The sequence below is a fragment of the Lutra lutra genome, chromosome 2 (assembly GCF_902655055.1).
Source record: "Lutra lutra chromosome 2, mLutLut1.2, whole genome shotgun sequence".
In the NCBI taxonomy this organism is placed as follows: Eukaryota; Metazoa; Chordata; class Mammalia; order Carnivora; family Mustelidae; genus Lutra; species Lutra lutra.
Genome location: NC_062279.1, coordinates 2,894,136 through 2,918,278, shown reverse-complemented (window position 1 = coordinate 2,918,278; position 24,143 = coordinate 2,894,136). Strand labels below are relative to the sequence as shown.

The 24,143-nt window shown below is 45.6% G+C and overlaps 1 protein-coding gene across 3 annotated transcripts in view; it reads left to right on the top strand.

Moving 5' to 3' along the window:
* Positions 1–19,254, top strand: part of CSMD1 (CUB and Sushi multiple domains 1) — a 2,014,336-nt gene extending 1,995,082 nt beyond the window's left edge. For 2 of the 3 annotated variants that reach the window (XM_047713595.1, XM_047713613.1), the window contains 7 exons: positions 1,670–1,849; positions 3,138–3,182; positions 5,683–5,844; positions 7,377–7,489; positions 8,274–8,361; positions 15,023–15,155; positions 18,136–19,254. In XM_047713595.1, coding sequence (XP_047569551.1) covers positions 1,670–1,849; positions 3,138–3,182; positions 5,683–5,844; positions 7,377–7,489; positions 8,274–8,361; positions 15,023–15,155; positions 18,136–18,295 — 881 coding nt within the window. In that variant the 3' untranslated portion in view covers positions 18,296–19,254. The remainder of the gene's footprint in view (positions 1–1,669; positions 1,850–3,137; positions 3,183–5,682; positions 5,845–7,376; positions 7,490–8,273; positions 8,362–15,022; positions 15,156–18,135) is intronic. The other variant, XM_047713603.1, reaches the window with a different exon arrangement.
* The last annotated feature ends 4,889 nt before the right edge of the window (positions 19,255–24,143 follow it).

Here is a 24,143-nt window from a genome sequence, read left to right as displayed (position 1 = left end):
CACAGCCAGAAATGGCCTGTTTATTCTCGGATGTCTAGGAGGTGTTTACCCTCCAGAGAAATAATGAGGAGCTACCCTATTTTTGTTTGTTGGATCTTCTTTGATTCCCAAAACCAGAATTTCTCAGAGTTTGACTCCCTAGGACCGGCAACATCAGCAGACCGTGCTAGTGTGGTAGCATTTGAATTCTCAAGCCGCACCCCAAGACCTACAGAATCAGGAACTCGGGGGCTGGGGTACAGGTGGGAGCAAAGGGCAGGAACAGCAGTCTGTAACTCAGGGGGCCCTCCGGGTGGTAGTGGGGCACACTCAAGTCCGAGAACCTGCCCAAACGGAAGACAGGTGAATGCCATCAGTTACACCCGCAGAAAGAAAGCTTTCTTAAGTGCTGTCATTCTTCTAGAATGTTCACATCAGCTCATGAAAGAAGAGTAAAATGGATCACGGGATATGTCACAATATTGATAGAAATATCTTAAATGTTATTTTTGAACTCTATATGAATTGGTCATTCAAATCATTACTTTGGATCAAATTTTATTTTTTGACTTAATCATGAGAAATAGAAGAAATGTTATAGGAATCATCCATAAGCCAGTATTTCATCCTCTATCCTTTTAGTAAGATACAGAATCTTAGTCTTACTGTGTTAAACCTAAAAAAAAATAGAATATTATGAAAAATTATTTTAATAGTATGTAAGATATGATTTTTTGTGTATTTCTCAGTATTAGAAGTGTGTTTATTTCAAAATTATCGTTGCTAATACTTGAGTCAAATTACATATGCGAGATCACATGCACAGCCAGCATGCATATATGTCTATATGTACACATGTGGGATTCGGAACAGCTTGGAGCTTGAAAATACCTGGTATTCATATGCTGAAAATTTACGGAAGCATAAAATATCATGACACTGGAAACAATTGCATCTGTCAGTTTTATATTGTCAGCTTGTTTTATAATCATCTGTCAAGTCCTTCACTTGAGACGTAGGTATGAACTTCAGAAAGAAAGAGAAGTTACTGGAGATTTAAACATTGCAATCTTATTCACTCCTAAATCAGATTTTCAGGGAAATAAGAATCGATAATATTCAAATTAGGTTTCTAAACACAAATTAAGTTTTTACCAAAATTGACTATTCATTTAACTGAATAACAGATTTCTCACCTGCCATCAGACAAAAATCAAGGCATATTTCTAAATATTTGCCCATTTTGTTTAGATGATAGGACTGGTCTTTTAGGGCAATTAATGTATTATTTATCTGAATAGTATGTCAGAAGTGATCCGTTTCAATGCTGTGATTTGTATTCTAAATTTCTACACATAATTGATTGTACACACATAAATGTAGAGAATGGGATTAGATGGATGGATGGGTAGATAGATAGAAAGATAGATAGATGACAGATAGATAGTTAGAGGGAGGGTAGGAGGGAGGGATAGTAGAGAGATCTGAAAAATCCCAAGTGTTCAGCATTTTAAACACTGCAGAGAATTTGGGGGATATTTAAAGCTACCGTATGCAGAATTTTCTGTTTTAATTTTGACTTTACAGTCATTTCCAAATTTTGGCATATTTCCTTATTTCTTTAGATGCATGTGCTAAGTCGATCATAAACAACGGTCTGTGTTTTCTAACGGAATATGTGCTGTTTCAGCCCACACCTGCAGACAGCCCGAGACGCCAGCCCACGCGGACGTGAGAGCGATCGATCTCCCCACCTTCGGTTACACCTTGGTGTACACCTGCCATCCGGGATTTTTCCTTGCGGCCGGGTCTGAGCACAGGACGTGTAAAGCAGATATGAAATGGACAGGAAAATCACCCGTCTGCAAAAGTAAGTCACTGGTGAGGGAGGGAGCGCACATCCTTGCCCAGCACAGAGGAGCGCCGGCAGCCCACCCGGCTAGCTTCTGGGTGTGAAGTCCACCCGGACGCCACGTCACAGAAGTGATGTCAGTCACCCCAGCCGAATCTGTGTCCATGTGGTGAGCTGTGTGTGTGAACGTGTGCGTAGTCAGTGTTGGGTACAACGGAGGCCCGGTGAAAGCCGATCTGTACTTAGTATTATTTGCTATTCACACTTTAAGCCACGGAGAGAAGCTATTTGCCTCTAGAAAAGCATTATGAGTTAAAAGGACAGGAATATGCACCATAGCTTTGGAAAATGTACATTTTTCAAACGCAAATGGGCAAATATCACCAAGCACTGGTGGACATTTAAACTAAACTACCTGTTATTTTTAAGACCACGAGCTGTTTGCTGGTGGAATTTACATTGACCTACTCTTTACAAAGCTCTGATCCTTTAAATTATGAAAGCAATTAGCATGAAAATGTATTAATTCCTCACAATTTTGTGCAGTTACAAATAAGAGTAATGAATCAGGGTCGGATTTGACAATAGCTGATCTCTCAGATGCTCCACAAAACGTTGATCATACAGGCCTCAAACACTAACAGCAGAAGGAAAATTATGGAGTGTGATAAAATCTGTGACTTTAGTTCTCCTTTCCTGGAGCCTCTTTATAGTTATCAAATGAGGAATTCATAAGGCATTTGTGTTTCCCTCAACCTTCACTCTCAGAAATGGAAGAAAACCAACTTTAGAAAGGTAATTTGTAGTCTGACATGGAACCGTAAAGGCTCAGAGATTTTGAGTTCAATCCAACGTGATAGACCAAATTAAACAGTCCGCAAGGGAAACCATGTGGTGTTATTCCTTATCCACTCATACTTCTATCAATTTGGGCGAGGCCTTGGAAAACTAAAAGAGGTTATGAAATCTTAGCGATTTTGTAGGCCATCTTCCCTTTGTGGCCAGTACTTCCCAAACAGGAGTGAGCACAGGGCCATAACCCACCCTCGTTTGCAAGGCTCTCTGTTGTAACACACGACGCCTCTTACAGCGGCATTGGTTTGCACCAGTAATCTCCATTTTTCCACAAACACGAAGGATATTCTGCTGTGAATACAGGGGTTTAAAGTGGCTATGTATATGACATTCATATTTTGTAGAACCTCAAGAAATCTGGAGAAAGGAAAATTGCTTCAATTTGACATTTTTTCAGATTTATTCAAAAATACATGTTTTTGAAAATGATAATTTGTCTTTTTACTTGTAGGTAAAGGAGTGAGAGAAGTTAATGAAACAGTTACTAAAACTCCAGGTTTGTATACCAGAACAGTTCTAGATTTCAATCCAATAAGTGACTTGTTCTCTACTCTGCACAGTGAAACAAGTTTAACACACAAATTTCCGATTCCATTAGTCCATGAAGGAGTTAATGTTTCAATTATGGAAAACACCAAGTTTATACTGATTCCTCTTTCTTCTATAATGGTGGTTGGTCAAAGGAATAACAAGACTTGATTAGGAGGAACCCCTCTGGCCTTCTCACACGCCGTCTCGTGCAGAGGGGCTCAGCATTTTGTGGGCAGAACTGGGCGTACAATGTTGACAACAGAATGTGATATAATGGAGAGCCTTATAAAGAGGGTTGCCATTCTTTCTTCTAAACAGGAAGCTAATAGAAATGACCTTGTGACAGTATTGCCTGTCCCCGTGAGCAGTAAAAGTGAGGAGCTCCATTTTCTTTCCCCCAAGTATCTCCATCATTCAGGCATCCTCTGCCTCCTAAAATTTTCACTATTTGTTGTATGTGGTATGTTGCTAAGTGCATGACACAGAAAATCGGAGAGATGAAGTCTCGTTTCCCAAAGAAGACGCTCATGACTCCAAATCAGCTGGCCTATTCTATCTGTTATAAATATAGAGACTATTTTAATAATTCAGTGTGTCCCCAAATTATACCTTAAGGCAACTTTTTTTTAACAGAAATAGAAAACTTATAAATATATAAGGTCATTTCCCTAGTGTTTTCCTTATTCAGATTTTAACACTGATTTCTTAGACAGGAAGGTCTAAGCTGACCTCAACTATGGAGACCATTTATGTAATCCTCCTGTTAAATCACAATGCTGTGTAACACACGTCTGTCTCAGACGAGGGCAAATGTCCCAACGTGATGAAAGGACTTTTTCAAATGTACACCATGAAGGATAAAAGCTACTTCTGAAAATCGTTATGAATTATTCTATTCCAATGTCAAGTTCAAGTCAAATACAGAAATCAGTACTCTTTATCCAGGAACATGGTCTTCAGGGGAAGGAAACAATCTGTTGTGGTGGTGGTGTGTTTGTTCTGTTTTTGTTTGCTTATTTTTTGTTAAAGATACGGACACACTCACATACTTTATGTTGAAGGCACATCCATTCTCATCAGTGCCCCTCTTCTCATTCCCTAGGGAGGGTCTTGCTAATGGAATGTGGTTCTTTGTGGAGGTCATGCAGCCTAACACGCATCCACATCCAGATGTGGTGTTACACTGCAAACCAGAAGGGCCCTGAAGGACCATCTTTGCCACGTTGCCCATGGCCTTATTTGGATACAAACAAGCTGCCTCTGGGATTCTGGTTGTCCCTTACTCTTCCCAGTCAGGCATGACCCACCCAACTGACACACAAGCCAAGACTCTCACCTCAGGGACAGGTTGAACAAGTACATTAATAGCTTCCTCTGAGAGGGCATGTTCTAATTAGGGGAAACAATCTTGACGTTATTCTAAAGGGTATTAATTCTGGTAAAGGAAAAGAAAGTCCTTGGGTTTGGCGTTTGAGCCTTGGCCCCTGGAGGGCCACCCATGGATAAGTAGACATGTCTAACATCCCTTATCGATCATCAGATGTGTTAGATGTCTATGCTGATAATCATAGTTTCTAGCCTATTTAACTTCTCAAAGTGATCATTATTATAAGTTGAGTCTACTGAGAGCCACAGGAAGGGATGACACACTCTTCTTCTTGAACGTGGCTAAGGTAGGTTTCATGGATGGAGCTGGTCTGGGAAGACAGGGAAATGGCCCTGAAGAGGGGCCCATGAACGTAGGCCCAGTCTATGTGTGGGCTCATCACGAGTTGCTGCAAGTGGATTTGCCAAAAATCATAGGGAGAGATGTGTCTTTCCTTAAGTACATGACATTTGACAATAGTGGCTCTGACTTCTTAGCGACCTGGGAGCATTTTTCACAAGCTTGAAAGAGTGTGGGTGAGTGGGTTGGGCTCTCCTTGTGAGGTAAAGATCTCTGGACTCAGAGAAGCCCTGTCTTCATGAACTGAGCTGATGTCCTCTGATGGCACTTTCAGTGCAAGCTTTCTGGGGCCAGGGACTCCTGGCAGATGGTACAGGGCAGCTCTCTGAGCCTTCTAAGCTTCCAGAGAGTCCATCTGGACGTTAAAGAAATATCACTACGGGCTCAGCCACCATGTGCTCATTATGGCCCAGTAACCCACCCTCCTGGAAGAGTACTGATTCACCCCACCCTCTGGCCCGGCAGGTCCACTCAGACAGGAGAGCTTTGACATCTAAAGTATTCCTCCAACAAATCAACGAACACATATGAACGTGCATCTCACAAACATCCCCCTTCTCATTTCATTTCCATCCCACTTACGCTGTGAAGGGCCCCGGACCGGCCGTGTCTGTCCTCATCACCATCCCGATCGGGATCGCTTACTTGACTCTTAGTACACCTCTGTGTTGTGAAAAAGATCTTGGCTTAATTTTCCCATGTGTGCTAACATTGCTCTGGTTTTTCTCCCCTCCAACAGTTCCTTCCGATGTATTTTTTATCAATTCCGTGTGGAAGGGATATTATGAATATTTAGGGAAGAGACAGCCCGCAACTCTAACGGTGGACTGGTTCAATGCCACGAGCAGCAAGGTGAACGCGACCTTCCTGGAGGCCTCTCAGGTGGAGCTGAAGTTGACAGGTAGGCCCTGGGGCATTGCCTTTTAGGAACTGCAGACTGTAGACTAATACACCTTGAGCCTCTCACCCGGGAGGGGTGATCACATGTCGAGCATGTCGATCACATGCTCCTTAACAGTCCATTGGCTTGGCACCAGCTACATCTCCTGGGACCCTCTGAGTAATGGGGAGGTCAGTATTCTCCTCTCTGAAGATTACAATACCAGTACAGAAAATCTCATTATTGCTCCAGATTATGCCCGTGACAGACTGAGTCAAAGGTGTGAGGTTGATATCCAGATGTGCCTATCTCCAAACTTCTTCTTACAGTTTCCTTTTCTTCAACTCACATGCTCCTCAGGAGACTTTTTTTTTCCTTTTTTCTTTCCTTTTCTTTTTTTTGGGGAGGGTCATCCCACTGTTAGTAAAATACCAACAGTTTTGGTTCAGATGCTAGATGCCATCTTGCGTACTTACATACATTATCTTCCTCAGTCCTACCTCAAGCCCATGATATGGGCATTTGTATCAGTCATGTTCTTTACTGATAACAGGGCGATGAGAGACAGAGAGAGACCCAGGAAACTCTAGTGGCCTTCCTAAGGGGACACGGTAGACAGGCCATCTGAATTCAGGAATGCAAATTTCAGAAATCTGAATCTTGAGTCAATACTCTTAACCACTAAGATGCCTATCACCTTTATGACTACAATGAATGTCTTTTTTTTTAATATTTTCATTTATGTCACTTTTATAACCATGTATCCTTTTGTACACAAGGGCAGGGCTTTTCCCTGAGTTACCCACCAGGTGGCCCTGGGTCTGAATTCCAAGAGACCCTGGGCGGCCCCTACTCTCGCTCACCACTGGACAGACTCAGGCTTGACCTTTAGAAAGAATGATGGCGGGTCAGCTTCCCCCATTCTTCCCTGAAACAAACCCGGATCCTCCTTGAACCTTGAACCTGTCTTCTCCGCAGAGAGGACATTCAGGCGTGTTATTATCCATTTAATGCTTGCCTGTTTGTTTCCTGATTTATCTATTTCCTCCCATGGGTGGGCAGCACTCTGGCTGCTGGCACACCCTCCCGGCCCCCTTGGCCACACCGTGACCTCTCCTCTCTGGGCAACATTCTTAAGCTCTCCCTCCAGCTGCCTCACAGGTGGCTGGAGCTGTGACAGTCCCTCTGGCCCAGAATCAGCCGGTGACACAAACACGCCCAACACACTTTGTCCACCACGCTGTTCATTTCATTTCAGGGCTGCAACTCATCTGCAGAAGTAGCAAGATTTACACTTATGGTCTTAGTCTCTTTGTCCTCAAAAATGAGTGCAATATGAATTTAAAATGCTAGATTAAAAAAATAATGACATAAATGAATACGAGTATTACCTTGATTTCTGTGTGATGGAGATGTTGAGTTTAATGAAATGGGTTGTACCCATCTAGGAAAAGCCTTAATCAGGAAATGCTTTTGAAGAAAACAGAGGGACTAAAGTGACAATGTAAGAATAAAAGTAATAATGTCTGTTATTACTATTATTTTTTTGGTAGGCGTTTATAAGAAAGAAGAGGCACACTTACTTCTGAAAGCTTTTCAAATTAAAGGCCCCGCAGATATTTTTGTAAGCAAGTTTGAAAATGACAACTGGGGACTAGCTGGTTATGTAAGTACTCTCTGTGGGGACTGTCACTCAGCACAGGGGGCTGACCTTTGCTGTCTGTGTGAGGTGGAAAAGGACGCCAGCAGGGGATTGCTGATGGGAGCCGGTTGGCATCTGCCCCTTGAAAACACATTGTTCCCTCTGCTTCGCAAACATCATGGTCCTTTTACCCCTTTGTTTTAAGAAGGAAGAAACCTAGTTTCTGGAATGACAAACAAATGAGTAGTTACCGCTGGGGACAGAACAAGAGCTTAGATCCACGTCCTGTGCTTAACGGCACATTCCAGCGGGAGTCTGAACCCAACCACCGGGTAACCACTCCAAAAGTCCAAATAAAAGCTCATTCCTAGATATGGAGACTTCCCAGGACTCATTGAGATCCTTCTCCACAAGGCAACCATGGTGTGTGTTCTAACGTGTTATCTGATGCAAGAGCATACGGCCTCACATGGTGTTCACCGGCCAAGAGCTGGGTCACAAAGTGATTTTGATGTCGTCTGGGTTATATTCATGTAACAGTCCCCTGCACAAAGGATGGTTAACCTATGAATATGTTGTAAATGTTACTATTTCTAGGTAAAAATGAGATACTGAGAATGTAGATGTGAGTTGAAGTTCACGTAGGTCTTTTCCAGTTTTAACTGCTCCAGTATCCCTGGAAGGCAGGACCGAGGTCAGGAATATCTAACTGTAGTATCTCACCGTGAGAGATACAGCTGCTGGGCCATCGAGGAGCATGCCATTAATCCTTGCCATATGTTGTTTTCTTCCTTTTCATGCATATCAGGTTTCATCAGGACTGGAAAGAGGGGGATTTACTTTTCAAGGTGATATTCATGGAAAAGACTTTGGAAGATTCAAGCTCGAAAGACAAGGTAACTGCTCTTACGTTCTGTGTTTGAAATCAACCGTCAGTTTGGTCTTCCCATGACGGGGCTGGAAAGTAACGGGAAGGCACATGGACAGATAGCAGGAGGGGCGAGCGGACTTTACAGGGGAAGGAGAAATAAGTGCTATGAACAGCACAACTGAGCGATGCCGGTCTGGAAACAAGAGGCCACATATGGAATAAATAAACTTACCCTAGAAAGAGAGAGTAAAAATGTGGGGAAAACAACGCAAAGATGAAACTCAGTTAAAGAATTAAGCCAATGACGTTGCCCTGAGAAAATTATCAGAGGAATTAGGAGTGTCCGACAAACGACAAAATAATCTTTAACTTCCAAAAAATCCATTTTATGGCAACAAAGATTTTCCATTTTTCATTATTAGAACGTAAACTTTTTAAGCAGTTATTCTGGGGAATAGTAGAAATGGCCACTGGGGTGCTCCATTTTGGAGGGATGTCTGAATAGATACGGGTGATTTGACGATACCTGTCACCCAGCGCGTCTGCCTTTGGATTTCAACCAGATGAATGTGAAAATCGATCGTGCATCTCACACATCTATCATCAAAGAGTTGCTTAAGTACATAATTTGACACAACATGTCCCATTAAATAGGGAGCTAAATTTAATTCAGTATTTTTCATTAAGAGGTGAGGACTGTGTATTGACATGCAGAGATATCCATGACCTCTACAGGAGAAAAAAAGTTTACCGTAGATAGACAGGCGGGTCCTCCCTCCTACCTTTCTCTACAACTTCATTTTTACCTTAGTCCTTGAAGAGAGCAATAATATGAAGAGAATTCGCTAGATGAGAATCCTAGGTCATACACCAGCTAGTTTTGTAATGTAGGATGGCTTGCAATCTTCTCAGGCCTACTTCTTCAGCTGACATCCCCATAGGGAAGTCAGTTCTGCCTTGTCACCAAGATTAAGAGACGGTGCGAGCTTTTGCTTTGTGCCGTCTGGACTTCTTCCCTCATGGAAGTCACTGCTGTCGTCACTGCTGATAGGGATGAGAAAATGCCTTTCTGTAGGCAGATAAGCACATGTCTCTCCAACCGGTATAGACCACTTTACTTGTAAGCCATACAGGCTTTGATACCTGAGCTGCGTTTCAGAGGCATGTGAGTGTAATACCTGTGGCGGTTGTCATCAGTTGCTCATCTTGTAAGACTTTTATCATGATATGGAGCAATCCCAAAGGAAAGGCATCCCAGCCTGTATATTACTATGTATAAAAAAACATGTGACGTGATGAGTACTGGGTGTCATAGGCAACTGATGAATCATTAAACACCACATGTGAAACTAACAATGCACTTTATGTTGGCTAATTGGATTTAAACTTACAAAAAAAAAAATAAATAATTAAAAAAAATTCTTGACCAAAAAAGAATAATCGTAAAATACTTGAATTCCACCATTCCAAATGCAGTGCTTCTAAGTAAAGAGCTTTAAATCATAAGCCAGCCATGGTGGGTACAGCACTTTAAACTGGGTTACGTTATTTTGAGGCAATGAAATAGAATAAATGCACTGGACCAACACTAATGACGAGTAAAATTTTCTCTTGCTCAGAGCCAAATCCCTGCAGTTCTCTGTCCTCCTTTCTCCCTGGGCACACGCTCTAGTAATTCCGCAGAAGGATGCCCCGGTGAGCTGTACGAGGTACCTCATGGCTGTCTGGGTTCACTCGGCCGAGGAGGCTGGGCTCACTCTCACTGTGCTGTCACAGACACTCTTGCCTGACACCCTTTCTTCCTAATCTCACGAAACAACGGCTTGCTTTAACAAGTAATCTTTATTCCCATGTGATGAGGAGTTTGTTGTCAGGAAAAGCAGTTTGCCTCATGGATAATTTGAATCCCAAGCAAGTCTGCCTTTCAGCTAATTAGAAAAGTTGACGTTTCCATATGCTTCGCCAGCGACCATTCATCTCAGATTTGGCTAAACACTTTTTATGGATAAAAATAAATGTCTTCATTGTCTCCAGCCAGTAGATAAATGGGAAGAAAGCGATTTTTAATAAGTGGATACCAACCCAAGTTGGGTGGAAAGGACACTCTACAGCAAAAACGGGTGTAAGAAACCAAACGATAGGCTGGTTTCCCCGTGTACATTGAATTGTCGCAACCCCAACTCCAGGTGTACACACACACACACAGAATGGAAGAAAAGCAGCGCAAAGGGTGCATCTGATAAGGGACTTGTATCCAGAACATATAAAGGGCTCATCTGGTTCAATAACACAGACACAAATAACCTAACTAAAAAATTGGCAAAGGATTTGAGTTGACATGTCTCCAAACACCTACAAATGATCGATAAACACCTGAAAAGATGCTCAACATCACGAGTCATTTGGGGAACATAAATCAAACCACACTGAGACGCCCCCCCCCCACGAGCACCAGGAAGCCAATGAGCAGACAGACAAGCGTGGCCAGAGTGCGGAGAGATTAGGAGCTCGTACCTCACGGATGGCGTGCACCAGTGGTCCAGCCACAGTGGGAAACAGTCTTGGCTGCTTGTCAAACAGTTAATCATGGAATTACCATGCAGTGCCGCCACTCCACTCCATGTACGGCCAACAGAACACGTGTGAGAATGTGTTCACACGAAAATGTGGACACAAGGCACATAGCAGCATTATTCCTAGTAGCCCACACAGGGGAACCACCCAGATGCCCGTCAGCTGATGAGCAGGTGAAGAGAACACGGTGTGTCTGTACAGCCTGATGTTCTCTTAAAGACCTTCTACTCAGTAGGAAGAACCACTCACAGAGAAAACCCCACATACTGTATGATTCCATTTATGTGAAGAAAAAGGCAGATCTCCAGAGACAGCAGCTCAGTGGTTGCTCGGAGCTGGAGGTGGGAGGGTGAGGAATGCCTTCCAAGGGACAATGGGTTTCTTTTAAGAGGAACGGCAGTGTTCTCGAATTAAACCATAGTGATCATTGTAACACCGTGTGAATAGACCAAAAATTTTGGAACGTATTATGCCTTATTATTATTATTTTTATGTATGTTTTTATTTATTATTGAGGTAGAATTGACACACAATGTTACATTAGTTTCAGGTGCACACCACAGTGTTTCCACAAGCTTGTTCATTACTCGGTGCTCACCATGATAAATGTAGCCACAAGACAACATTATTACAATATTAGTCACAATATTCTCCATGCTCTGCTTTTCGTCGCTGTGACTTATTTGCTTTATAACTGGAGGTTTGTGCCTCTTACTCCCCTTTGTCTGCTTCCGCCATCCCCCAGCCACCTCCCTTCTGGCAACCGTAATTGTTCTCACTTTAAGGGTCTGTTTGCTTTCCGTTTGTTTTAGGCTGCACATGGAAGTGAAATCATCTGGCGTTTGTCTTTCTCTATCTGACTTATTTCACTTGGCATCATACTCTCTGGGTCCACCCATGCTGTCACAAATGGCAACAACTTCTTTTTTATAACCAAGTAATATTCCACGCTGCGTGTCTGTACACATTCATGCACACACACACATACACACACACACACGTCACATCCTCTTTGTGCACCAATAGATTTATGTATATCTTCGGTGAATTATCAACAGTATATGAATTTCTTTCATTAATGATGTTAAAAAAACCTGAGTGGACTAGCTTAAAACAGAGGAAGAGATGCCCACCTTCATTACTAAGCACAGAAATGTCAGTGAGAAAGTAAGGGCATGCTGTGTGTGACTTGTAGGAGCAGCAATAGTAGTGAGAGTGTGAAGAGAAGGCCTGAGGGAGGAGGGGGAAGGGGAGAGCACATTGGACATTCTATCATTGTTCAGGTGTTTTCATGCTAGCCTCATAACATAACGGTTGAAGTGAGGTCAGAGGACAGCTTTAGGGGGTACGGGGTAACAACATGGCAGTTACAGATTCTTTTAGGCAATGACTCTACTTGGTAGAATTTATCCTGTATGTTTCCACTCCTATGGATGTATCACTTTAGGGGGGAAAAAAAAAAGATTTCATTGCAGCATTAGAAAAATATTAGAAATGGCCTAAATGTCCTTCAAAGGTAGACTGGCTGAAAAAAATTCTGGCATATTCCATTAATAAAACACTACACATCTGAACAAATAAATCTAATTCATATGTACTGAGAAAAATTTCAAAGATATATGGTTAAGTTTAAAAAGCCAAATTAAAAAAAAAATGTATCTAGTGTTCTTATTTTTTAGGGAAGAGAAACAAACATATATATTAATAGCACATTGCTGGAAGGACATCAAAAAATAGTTAACCTTTTTTTTTTTTTTTAAGATTTTATTTATTTATTTGACAGAGAGAGATCACAAGTAGATGGAGAGGCAGGCAGAGAGAGAGAGAGGGAAGCAGGCTTCCTGCTGAGCAGAGAGCCCGATGTGGGACTCGATCCCAGGACCCTGAGATCATGACCTGAGCCGAAGGCAGCGGCACAACCCACTGAGCCACCCAGGCGCCCAAAAAATAGTTAACCTTAAGAGGAAGACTAGCATAAAGGGCAAAGAGTAGCCCTTTATTTCCACTGTCCTTTATGTTCTTTCTGTTTATATCTTTGTATGCTGTTTTAATTAATATCATGTGCATGTATTACCCTTTAGATTATGGAAGAAGGGATGGATAACTGACATTAACAGCAACTCCGGACGGCACAATAATTCCAGAGTAGAAGGACGCTGCGCTGTACAGTTTCAAAGACCTTCTTTTATAGCTGTGTTTGATGCACAGTCTCTTGTGGGATATCCATTTATTGACGAGAAGTCTGATAGCCATGATGGTGAAAAATAGATAGTCTTGTCTGCAGATAACAATAGTCACTTTGGTTCATTTAAGCGGAGCACACGTTTATGAGAAGGAGGCAGAGAGATTCATGGAATGCCACCAGCCTAAGAACGCCGGGCGGTAGCTTCTCAGAAACTGTTGGGGGCTCAAGTACCGTAAGCCCCATTTTCCACTTGACAGGCTCTTAGTGAGCAGCTCCTGTGTCCGGAGTCCTCTTGTAGGCACTGGGGGTTCAAGCAGAAAGTGAGCCCCAGGCTCCCCAGTACACATATGAGAGCTTCTGTTCTAGAACACACGGGTCCCCGTGAACTTGGGCTGCGTGCCAGGCAGCGGAGGTGTCCTGACACTTAAATATCACAGGGAATTAGTAGACTTGCTGCCACCTGAGGGTATACCTCAGCTCCCTGGCAGGACGGCCTCACCCTGGTCCCGGGACTCTGCCTGCTGCTGCTGGACCTGTCACCGGGGCACTCTGCGGTGTGTTCCAGGCTGTCCAGCACCACAGCCACGGCCTGGCTTCCCGGCCACCTCAGGTGCTCTTCCTCCGCCACCCTGAATAGGACTACGTCCAATGGGATACGAGATTTAGAAAGAACCAGTATCTGGTGGAAGAGGTTTCCCCTCCACGGCAGGTGGTAGGCACATCTGAGAGTGAAACATCACGTCTCATTCACAGGCGCTGAGAAGGCAGGAGCTCAGAGAAATACAGTTAAGATACACAGACCCAGCATCAGTTATACAATATATTAGAAATGCAGTATAAAGTACTAGACCCTAAGATGGCAGGAAGTAGCAGGTTCCCACGTCTGTTGAATGACATCATAGTATTGTCATGTTTTCATGGTGAACATGAGAATGTTTATGTAAAAACCTAATTAGATGTGAGTAATATTTGATTATTTACTTACAATTATGGTTTGTGGGTAAAAAAAAAAAGAATGAAAACTTCTCTTTTACTGAACAGTCCGTAAATTCAGGATGGACACTTCCAAGCCAAGCCCCGCTTACTTGGAGCAACCCTGCTGCATTCAGAGGGCCCCGGTCGTGATTCCTGACACACGCGCACTGAGTGAGCCCACGCGATTAAGCCACACACATTTCAAAATTGATCTTATGAATAAGCTCTTTAGAACAAACCTTTTAATTTGGCAATAGTTGCTTAATAAGCGTTTTCTAACTTGAATTTTCAAAGTTCGCATGTGTCTCCGGGTTGCACACACATCTGCTGCCGTGTAGATACGGATTATAGATTCACGACCAGGTCCTCTCCGTGACGGCCGGGATGCTGACCTCTGCCTTCCGTTCTAAGGGACAGAAGTCATGTTTGTCACGGTCCGAGTCCTCGTGGGAGCCTGCCTGGTGACACTGAGCTGTGGTCTCGCGCACGCTCAACCGCAAGCGAATTGGCGGTCGCGCTCCAGTAAAGGAGGTCGCACACCACACTCCCATGCGGAGAACGAGATGCCGCGGGTGGAGAGACCCGGGGTGTGGACGTATCTCGGCGGCTTCGGTCGGGCGGACTCGGTCCGGGACAGGAGAAAAGGCCCGGCGCTTGCCCGTCTGCCTGTGGACGGCGCGCGGGGGCTTCCCTCGCTTCGCGCACCTGCGGGTCCAGGTCGCGGTGTGCGCCCCGCCTTGCCCCCGCCCAGTCCCCCTGCCCGACTCCTCCACAGCATCCCTGACGCCGTTCTGCCCCCGACCGTTAGGCCGGTGTGACGGGCTTGCAGAAAGGCGCCGGGTTGGGGGTCGCGACTCCTGCCGCAGAGCCGGACCCACTCGCGAAGCCCCCGCGTGGGTGCGCGTAACTGTGGGTGCGGTGCCGGCAGCCGCCTCCTCCTCTTGTCTTCCAGATCCCCTGAACTCGGATCAAGACGCCCCGAATCAGCACCAGGGCACGAGCAGCGGGTCCGTGGCGGCCGCCATCCTCGTCCCGTTCTTCGCTCTCATTTTGTCGGGGTTTGCGTTTTACCTCTACAAACACAGGTACCCGAGGCGGGACCCCTGCGCGCGGGGCGGGGCGGGGCTCGCTGTCCCTGCGCGTCTGCAGCCCCCGCACCCCGCACCCCCTGCACCTCACATCCCGCACCCGCACCCGCAACCCACACCCCGCACTCCCGCTGACGTTAAGGAGGCTCATGCGACACGGTGTCCCCGGCTTCGCTGGCCGCACATTTCTAGTGGCCTTTCCTTGGAGTTAATGTGGATGCCCCCCACCCCCGCCAGCAAAAAAAAAAAAAGCAAAAATTAATTGTGGAGGAATTATGAGTTCTTACACATTTTGTCTTTATCTGGACAATATATGTCCTGGAAGAATATGACATATGCCAAACTGTTCCAAAATACTACCTAGAATAGTGGCATTCCCTACATATGATTTAAAAAAAAAAAGCCCTCTATGATTCCTTAAAATAAGATTAAGGTATGTTAGAAGTGTTCAACGTTCATTTATATAATGCAGATATTTCTGTTTTTCTATTTAATCCCAGTTTAAAAGAAGAAAAACTGGTTTAAGAATTTTTTAAATGAATCAGAGAATAGTTTTAAATATGTACTTTCTTATGCTTTTTAAAAATATATAAGGTAGTAAGAATGTTACTTCAAAATTATATTGCATAGCTGCCTGCACACACGTCTTCCCGTTCTTGTGGCTAGTAATGTACTTACTTAAAAAAAAATGGTGAAAGGAATCTCTGATGGTTCTTGATAAAATTATACTTTGGCCCATCCATATTGTTAATTATTACTTTTAGAAAAAAAACAATATTCTTTGCACACAGGTCTGGTGAGCTTTATTCTCAAATTTTTCCTTGGAGCTAGCTGAAAATGTAGTCAATACAAAAAAAGCTATCTCACCACATTATCCAATAAAATACCATGCTTCGAAGTGTTTCTCTTCTTAAAGAAGTATAAATTACAAATATATCCTCTTTCACACGTTTCTCGAGGAACCACTGTACCCTTACAGATACACATACAGAGGGAATGTATAATTCCAACAAATTGATTTTTGCTTTTTGGTGGTGGTGTTGCCAGCCTTGTTAAGCCCTAGGGAAACGTACGATCCACTGAAGTTCTTTCTCCCCACGTTTGACACATCCCCTGTCCATCAGGGAGTCTCTGGGAGCCTCCTGGAGTGTCCTCTGCCCAGACCTAGAGGCGGGTGTGGGACAGTGTCCCCAGCTGCCCGTGAGGTTTGCCTCGATGTGCCTCCCTGTGAGGCAGACCTTTACACGAGACTCCGAGAAAGCTTTCCCCATCACGTCTCTGATCATTTCGGGAGATAACCCTACACAAGTGTATGTACATGTGTATGTGTATGTTCAACCTCAGATGCTTCCCCACGGTGTTCAGTACACGGAGCCTCTGCGACAGAGGTACCACTTACTTGTTTTGTGACTTTGATCCCTTCTTTGCATTTCCACGCCTGTGGGCTGGTGGGCGTTTATTCCCTGCCTGTCTTGCTCTCAACGTGACTCCTCACCCAGGAGACTGTGCTGTGTCTAGAACACCACAGAAGGCTGTCTGACCTCATGGCTCTTGAGAGCCACTCAGCTCCGTGACTGCTGAGTCCGGAGGCTCCTGTAGTCCTCGGGTTCAATGCCCTATGAGGAATTGGGGGATTTCTGCAGAAGCCGGCCATGCCTCATTACCTGGGTGTGTCAGGAATTCGTTTTCTTTTGAGTTGCTGCCATGTGCCCAGGGAACACACCAAGCTATGAGCTTTCCCTACACAGGCTCCTTACCCTCTACAGGTGTCAAGGTTCCCTCACCAGTTGGCTCTGCATTTCGCGAGCAAAGATCCTGTTCCTGCTCATTTCTGAGGCTCTCTCATTACTGTCTGCTTGGAATTGTTCCTTCAGTCAAGGCCAAGCTCCTGACTCAGGACTCCCACATACCTGCTCTGTACACATCTCCTTCTCCACGGTCCTGGGGTCCCCTCCAATTCTGTGGGGCTTCCCTGCAGTGCCAGGGGGTGACATGGGGTTTTAGCCAGCTTTCAACTGCACTAACGCTTGGCTGGAATTGTTTATTAACTTTTAATGCTGGAGCATTTTCAAGTTCAACGTCAAAGACCTTCCCAAGTCCTGGGGCAGTTGCAAACTGTTTTTCTGGGGACAGAAGCCTAATTCTCTGAAACTGACACAGTTTGAATTCTCTTTTTCTCAGTGAGCATAATGTCAATTAAGAAAATCTGCTAGTAAGTCCCTGACACAGAAGCATCATCGAATCCGGTACGCAGGGATGTTTCTGCTGGCGTGGGCATTTACGTGAAAGTTGCGTTTTCACACCTGGCGTAGTCTTCTTATATAGTTTCTCCTGGAAAAGGTTGAGGGGGAGGCAGACTAGATAAATAGCTTTACATCTTTTACCTTTAAAAATCCTCCAATCTCTAATCTTAGGTCACACACACAAGCGTTTCTTTTAATTAGAAAATGTAACCAATAGTTTGACAAAGAGTCCGATGCCATTTCTGTGACTTGGTCACTGGCTGTGTCATGTCACAAAAGAGCTACTGTTCGGTGAACGTTACATGCAGCGAACCAAAGTCCATTTCTCTTTTCCTTAATCTGAACGGTCCTGAAGGGTCGATCTCTTGATGGGCAGTCTTGCTTTTTTCTTGGAGTGACTTCCCCAAGGTCATGGAACTTAAAAGTGACAAATACCTAGTCCAACATCCACCTGACTCTGGTTCTGATGATCTTTCCATTTTGCCAAGAGTATTACCAGGAATCCGATAATTCTTTGATTTTGAAAGAGCTTCAGTGTTTTAAACCGCCTGCAACACCCCAACAACAGATTCTAAAAAAGAAAATGGCCTAAACATGTGAAGAGGGGCCCCTTCCCCATCACTGTGTGCGTATCCCTGCTGAGTCGGGAGTGATACGGTGCCCCGAGACCCCGCTGCTGTGCCTGTGTTCTTAAAATCTGGGTGCTAACCGTGTGTTCCTTCTTTCCCCCTTAGAACGAGACCAAAAGTTCAATACAATGGCTACGCGGGACATGAGAACAGCAATGGACAAGCTTCCTTTGAAAACCCCATGTATGATACAAACTTAAAACCCACAGAAGCCAAGGCTGTGCGGTTTGACACGACTCTGAACACAGTGTGTACGGTGGTATAGCCCTCAGTGCCCCGTTAGGACCGATTCATAGCCATACCTCTGATGGACGAGCAGCAAGTCCTCTGGTGCCATATACCACCTCCCCCTCCTCCTCTCGGCTTCGCTGCGCTGATCGTTCCCATCTTGTGCTGGCGTCCATGCAGCGGGAACCTCCAGTCACGTGCCAGAGTCTTCTGCGGATCGGATGGCGCGTTCACCCGCATCCCGGCCGGCTCGCTGCATCTGCCTGGGGTCACGGCGCGCTCAAGGAAGCCTGCCGAGTCATGCCGACAGCTTGGTACTCGATGCCTCGGACTTCCATTTCTGTGTGGCTGGGATGCCTTTCAATGCAATCTTCCGGGCACGTGGATTCGTCCTTTGGGTGCGGTGACAAAATGGCAGCACCACAATATACCACAATACGTTGTTCTGGTCTTTTGTTTTTGTTTTTGTTTTTTCTTTTCTTTTCTTTTCTTTTAAACCCCCATGAATATCAATACTCTGGAAAAAAAAAATAAGCTCTCTTGAAGAAGGCACCTTTCTGGCAGACGCACACACCTGCAAACGCTTCACTCTGTCCTTCCCAAGACCCCACACGCTTTGAGGACTCACAGCTCCCTTCAGTGTCCATTCCCAGGGCCATTGGCAAACTCCCCAGTCAGCTGTTCTATTGCAGAATTTTTGATGCACAATTTTTTGCACTAGTGTGTTATGAATGACTGAGTAAGATTCAGAAAAAAAAATAAACTATTTACACAGGGTTTATACACACTATCCATTGTATATAAGCATCTTCTCACGTGGTCCAGCTACACATCTACCACCCGGCCAGTTAGAGAGAGGAAGTATCCCCAGACACGGCACAGGTTTTAAAGGGAAGTGTGGTCTTGGAGAAATTTATTCTGTTCTGCTTCCTTTAGCTACATATGTGTGTTGAATTCATTGAAGATGTCGAAAGAGGGAAAAAAAAAAAAGAGGGGCCTTTTTATGTTTCATTTCCCACACACGTTCTGCCTTTCGCATTGCCCGTGAGCACTGGGGTGGGGGCACGGGATGGCAGGGTGGTTGTGGCGTGTGTCTCTGCCATGTACACATGTCCATAGCACCTTACTTTGGAAGCTCATGAACTCGTGGGGTTCAGCTCACCGTTGTCCTCCCTGTGCGCTGTGGTTCGCCACCCGCAGCCACGGCGTTGAACGATGGCACAGCTCGCGGTCAGCAGGGCCTCTCAGGACCGCCATCCCGTGTGTCTCTGTGCAGGCGAGGGAGGATGGCACACACTCCTCTGTCCTGATGATACGTGTCATACCTCACTCGGTCTTCTGTTTCATGCGAACGCCAGATGCCAAGGCCATCTGGGGAGTGTTCACCTCTCAAGTGCGCTCGACATGAGACACGAGACTCGCTGTGGGTCGGGCAGGGGTGACCCACGGTGCGGGTGAGATCCGTGGATGAAGCAGAAGGCACGGCGACGGGCATGTGGCTGTAACAGAATCCATGTGAAGATCGTGTTTATTTTTATTTAAAATGGTTTGATAAAAGCATTTTGAGAAGATGTTGCTTATTTTATGATTTGGGTGTAACTTACCTGCTTCACACGCTGAAACGTTTCCCTCCTCCCCTTCCACATCCACAGGCGGTTTCATTCGCATCGTCGTAGTGGACACACGTCCTGGCTTTAGGACGGATGGAGCCATTGCTCTGTTGAACACTTAAATGCAGGACTTCACATGTGACAAATGCAGGGGGGAAAGACACAAAAACCTGTGAGGAGAACAGCTCATTCTTTCCCGTCATGTGTTTTGATATGAGTGGTTTTGTGGCCTTGTCTCGATGCCCGCCATTCTGTTACTCAGTTGAAGGGGCGTATGCTGTGACGAGGGCACCGCTGACCTCTTCTAGGGACTTCTTTGCCTTTTGAACTCCAAATTCTGAATCCCATAGTTCCATGCTGAATTCTCTGCCCCTTGTTCTCTGGCCAGCCTGGTAACGTGACTGGAGATTTGCCTTGCAAACGCGGGTTCCGCTCCTTAGACTAGATGAGGTCAGCCAAGGCCAGGCTCCTGACACGCACACTGAACCAGAGCAAAGACAAAGGGAGCTCGAGGACCGTTGTGTGCAGGGGAGAGCAGGGTTACTATATATATTACTGTATATATATACATACATACATATCTATAAATATATTGTACATATCTAAGTTTGAGTCATTCAAACTAGGTGCAAAATGCTGACTTCAGAGTCTGAAATAATGTCTCCCTTTCCCTGGTCCTGACCCGCTTGCCGGTCCATGCCGTCACCGATTCCTGAACCGACAGGACATACGTACACACACACAGAAACCACGCATCCGATCAGATACCACTCTCCTTCGTGTGCGGAGCCAGCCGTCCTGTGGTTGCAGTTTGGGCCGTGGTGTTCCACACCAACAGCAGAACACCCCACGAAATTCTCCCGCGAGAATCCTGCCCAGTTTCTTCCTAGGGTGTGTGCAGTGTTGACGCAGACCTCCCGCGAGGTGTCAGAGGGTCTCCCACAGGCAGTCGGCACGTGGGCTGCCCGCGCTAGGGCTGCGGGACCCCTTCTGGAAGCTACCGGAGCCCGTGCGCGGGCAGGACCCCACGAAGGTTATGTGCTTCAGAGCTGTTTAAAAACTGCTGCTTGTTCCCACATCTTTTGCCTTTCTTCAGGCTAGCTGCAATAATTTTTTTCTTCTGTAAGATATTTTGTAAACAACAACAAAAAAAGTGATTCTCAAACAGGGGGAACGAACGCTGGTGTCATGGTCAGGAAACCCGCCGCATCTCCGCCCGCCCCGTGTCACCATCTCGCCACATGCTGCTGACATGAAGTAGGTGCAAACGATCTTTTTGTACAGAGATATATTTTTTATGAAGAATTTGTAAAATTATTAAATATGCTGTAATTTTTTGATTAATGTAGGTAAATTGTTAAAAAATAAATGTTTTTACAATACAAAACTGTAATTTTCCCAATAATGTACCACGTACCATCTCTAGCAGATTCTCAGTTCCAATCCTATTATACATGTATTAATATTAAAGTGGCCTGTTAAAATCAACAGTATCTTTTTTTGTCAAAAAAGTTATAAAGAGAGTGTAATATAGCCTGTGCAATGACACCTATCTTTAAAGCAAATCAGAGTTCTAATTAAATATTTAATTTTAGATTTCTATTTCTTGGTGTGATTTATTTCAGCCTCGTATGTGCCTGTGGGTCTGTGGCAGGGGAGGCAAAGGACGGAGGTGTTCGTGAGGCGCTCTCTTTGAATTGGCAGCCGGGCTCGGCACTTTCTCAGACGTTAACATCGCGGAGATGACTGATAATCCGTGCGCTTGCGAGGAGTCCTGGCACGAGGAATGGCCGTGGGGAAGCCAACTTATTTCTTCAAGCTTTCACTCTTCTCCAGACCAAAATCAAGCCGCATTTTAATAATTTTTCAAGCTTTTTTCTTAGATTCTTTTTTTTTTTTTGATGTTTCCAAGCCACTGCTTGAACGTAGCCTTTACTGAGTGAGCCCCCCATTCGAACAGAGATGCTGGAGTTGTCGGCTCCTGCTCAGTGTGGTCTCCACAAGGAAGGCTGGTGACCCACATCTCGGTGAAATTTTAATTCCTTTAAGGACAGCTTTTGTAGGACAGGGGGATTTCTTTGTTTGTTTTTACTTTTTATTTTTATTTATTTTTTTTATTTTTCATTATGTTCAGTGAGTCAAAACACAGTACATTGTAAGTTTTTATTGTAGCATTCAACCATTCATTACTGTAGGTAACACCCAGTGCTCATCCCGACACGTGCTCTATGACTAGCACCCATGAAACAGAAACAATTACTAGAAATTATTACCAGCAACTAGATATCAACAAATTCAGCAATTTGGAAGAAATGGACACATTTTTTTAGATTTTTTAAATTTACTTATTTGAGAGATTGAGAAACAGGGAGCACGAACAGGGAGGGGCAGAGGGAGAGAGAGAAGCAGACGCCCCACTGGGCGGGGAGCCTGATGTGGGGCTGGATTCCAGGACCCCGGGATCATGACCTGAGCCGAAGGCAGATGCTTCACCCACTGAGCCCCCCAGGAGCCCCAGTATTTTTATAATTTGAAAAAAAATTGGGAGTTCTTTCTGCAAATGTTTATAGTGCTGAAAAATGACATATAAGAACATTCTGCACATATTTAATGAAGCATTTCAAATGTCACACTTGAAGAAGGCTCAAAAAATCCTCTCAAACAGCCTTTAAAATTCAGAGCCAGCTGTCCTCTGCTCGTTTTGGAGCTGAGAGAAAACAGAGCACTTTACTAGTCCTCTGTGGTCCATCAAGCTGAAATGTCCTGCCGTTAAACAGAATGATAGACTAATTTTCTGAGAGTCAAGTTATTACAAAATGAAAAACAACCAATAATAAAAAAATCAAAAAATCACCCCACAGGGGCTTCCGAGAAATGCAAGTTTTCTGTCCCACGTAGATCGGTCTCTACGGATCCACGGATGTTTCTCGTTGCTTTGGATTGAGCACCTGCTATGAACCCGGGACCTTTCAGTGTGACCTGCCTCCCTTCACATCATCCTCCCAACCTAGCAGAGTAGGTGTGACAGTTTTCCCTTTACAGAGCAAGATGCGGACGTGCAGAGAAGCCCATTGATTCACCCAAGGAGGCAAGCCAGGTGGGCTGACGGGCGAGGTTCCCTTCCTCTTGCTTCCCCTTTCTTCTTCCTTGTCTAGAAATACAACATTACTAAATCCATCAGCATTTTCTTATTCTGAATTAAAAACAAATGCGTTCATTCTAGCTGGACATCGTTTTGTTTTGGCTTCACGCAGTTAAACGTGACACTGAGTGAAGGATTCTGGGTTACATGAACAGGGATCAGGTTCAGTGTCTCCGGGGTGCCTCGACATAACGCATCCTCCGGAGGTTGGGACACACTAAGCTGGGATCGGGAGCCCCTCAATGTCCTGTGGGCCCTTGTCTAATGCTGAAACCGTGTGAGAGCGTATTCTTGCTGACCTTTCCACCCGCGCCTCCTGAAAGGTGACCGGGCAGTACTTCCCAAAACTGTCCCCTGTGTCTGGGCTCCAGGCAGGCGGCGGATGGCCCTGCGGTGGTGCGTCCTGAGCCTGGCCCGAGCGGCCTCGGCTCCCACACTCAGCGCCGCGCTTCGTTCACAGGAAGACGCCCGGCTGGTTCCCAAGACGGTCCCCGCCGAGCCAGCATGCGGGACTCCGGCTTCCCCACCCTGGACGCGCATTCTCACGGCGTTGGGTTACCGAACCGACAAAAAGAGGCAGAATGTCCAAGAACGGTGCCATCTGCCCTCTGCACGCCTTTGCCTGGGGCCGGGCCGTCTCCTCTTCCCAGGGGGGCGTGGCTGGCTGGCCTCGGGAGCTCCACGCGCAACCCTCGGTTTTGGTGGCACGTGTCCCCCTGAGCCGGCAGGACTCTTCTCCGGGGAATAGAGCATGAGGGGCGGGACGAAAGCGAGAGACCCACCCATCCCGCAGGGCCCACGGTCACTCCAGCCCAGGCCGCCCCCGGGCTGAGCCCAGCCGTGCACCTGCCTCGCTCCTCCCCGCGGCCTGATCTCCGGGCTGTTCCCTCGTCCACCCCCTCTCCGTACCCCTTTGTTCTTCAGGTTTCCAGCCTCAGTACTCGTCCCTGCACCCCGGGGACACGGCGGTAGAAACACCCCTGACGGGTTTAGAGCAGGTCCCTATGATGCGCACCCACACCCGCTCTCTGCACCCGGCCCGACCCCGAATCCCACAGGCGTCCCCGGGACACCACCGCCGAGCCCCGGTCTTGAACGTACAGGACACCGAAGCGCCAACTGAAAAGTGACAC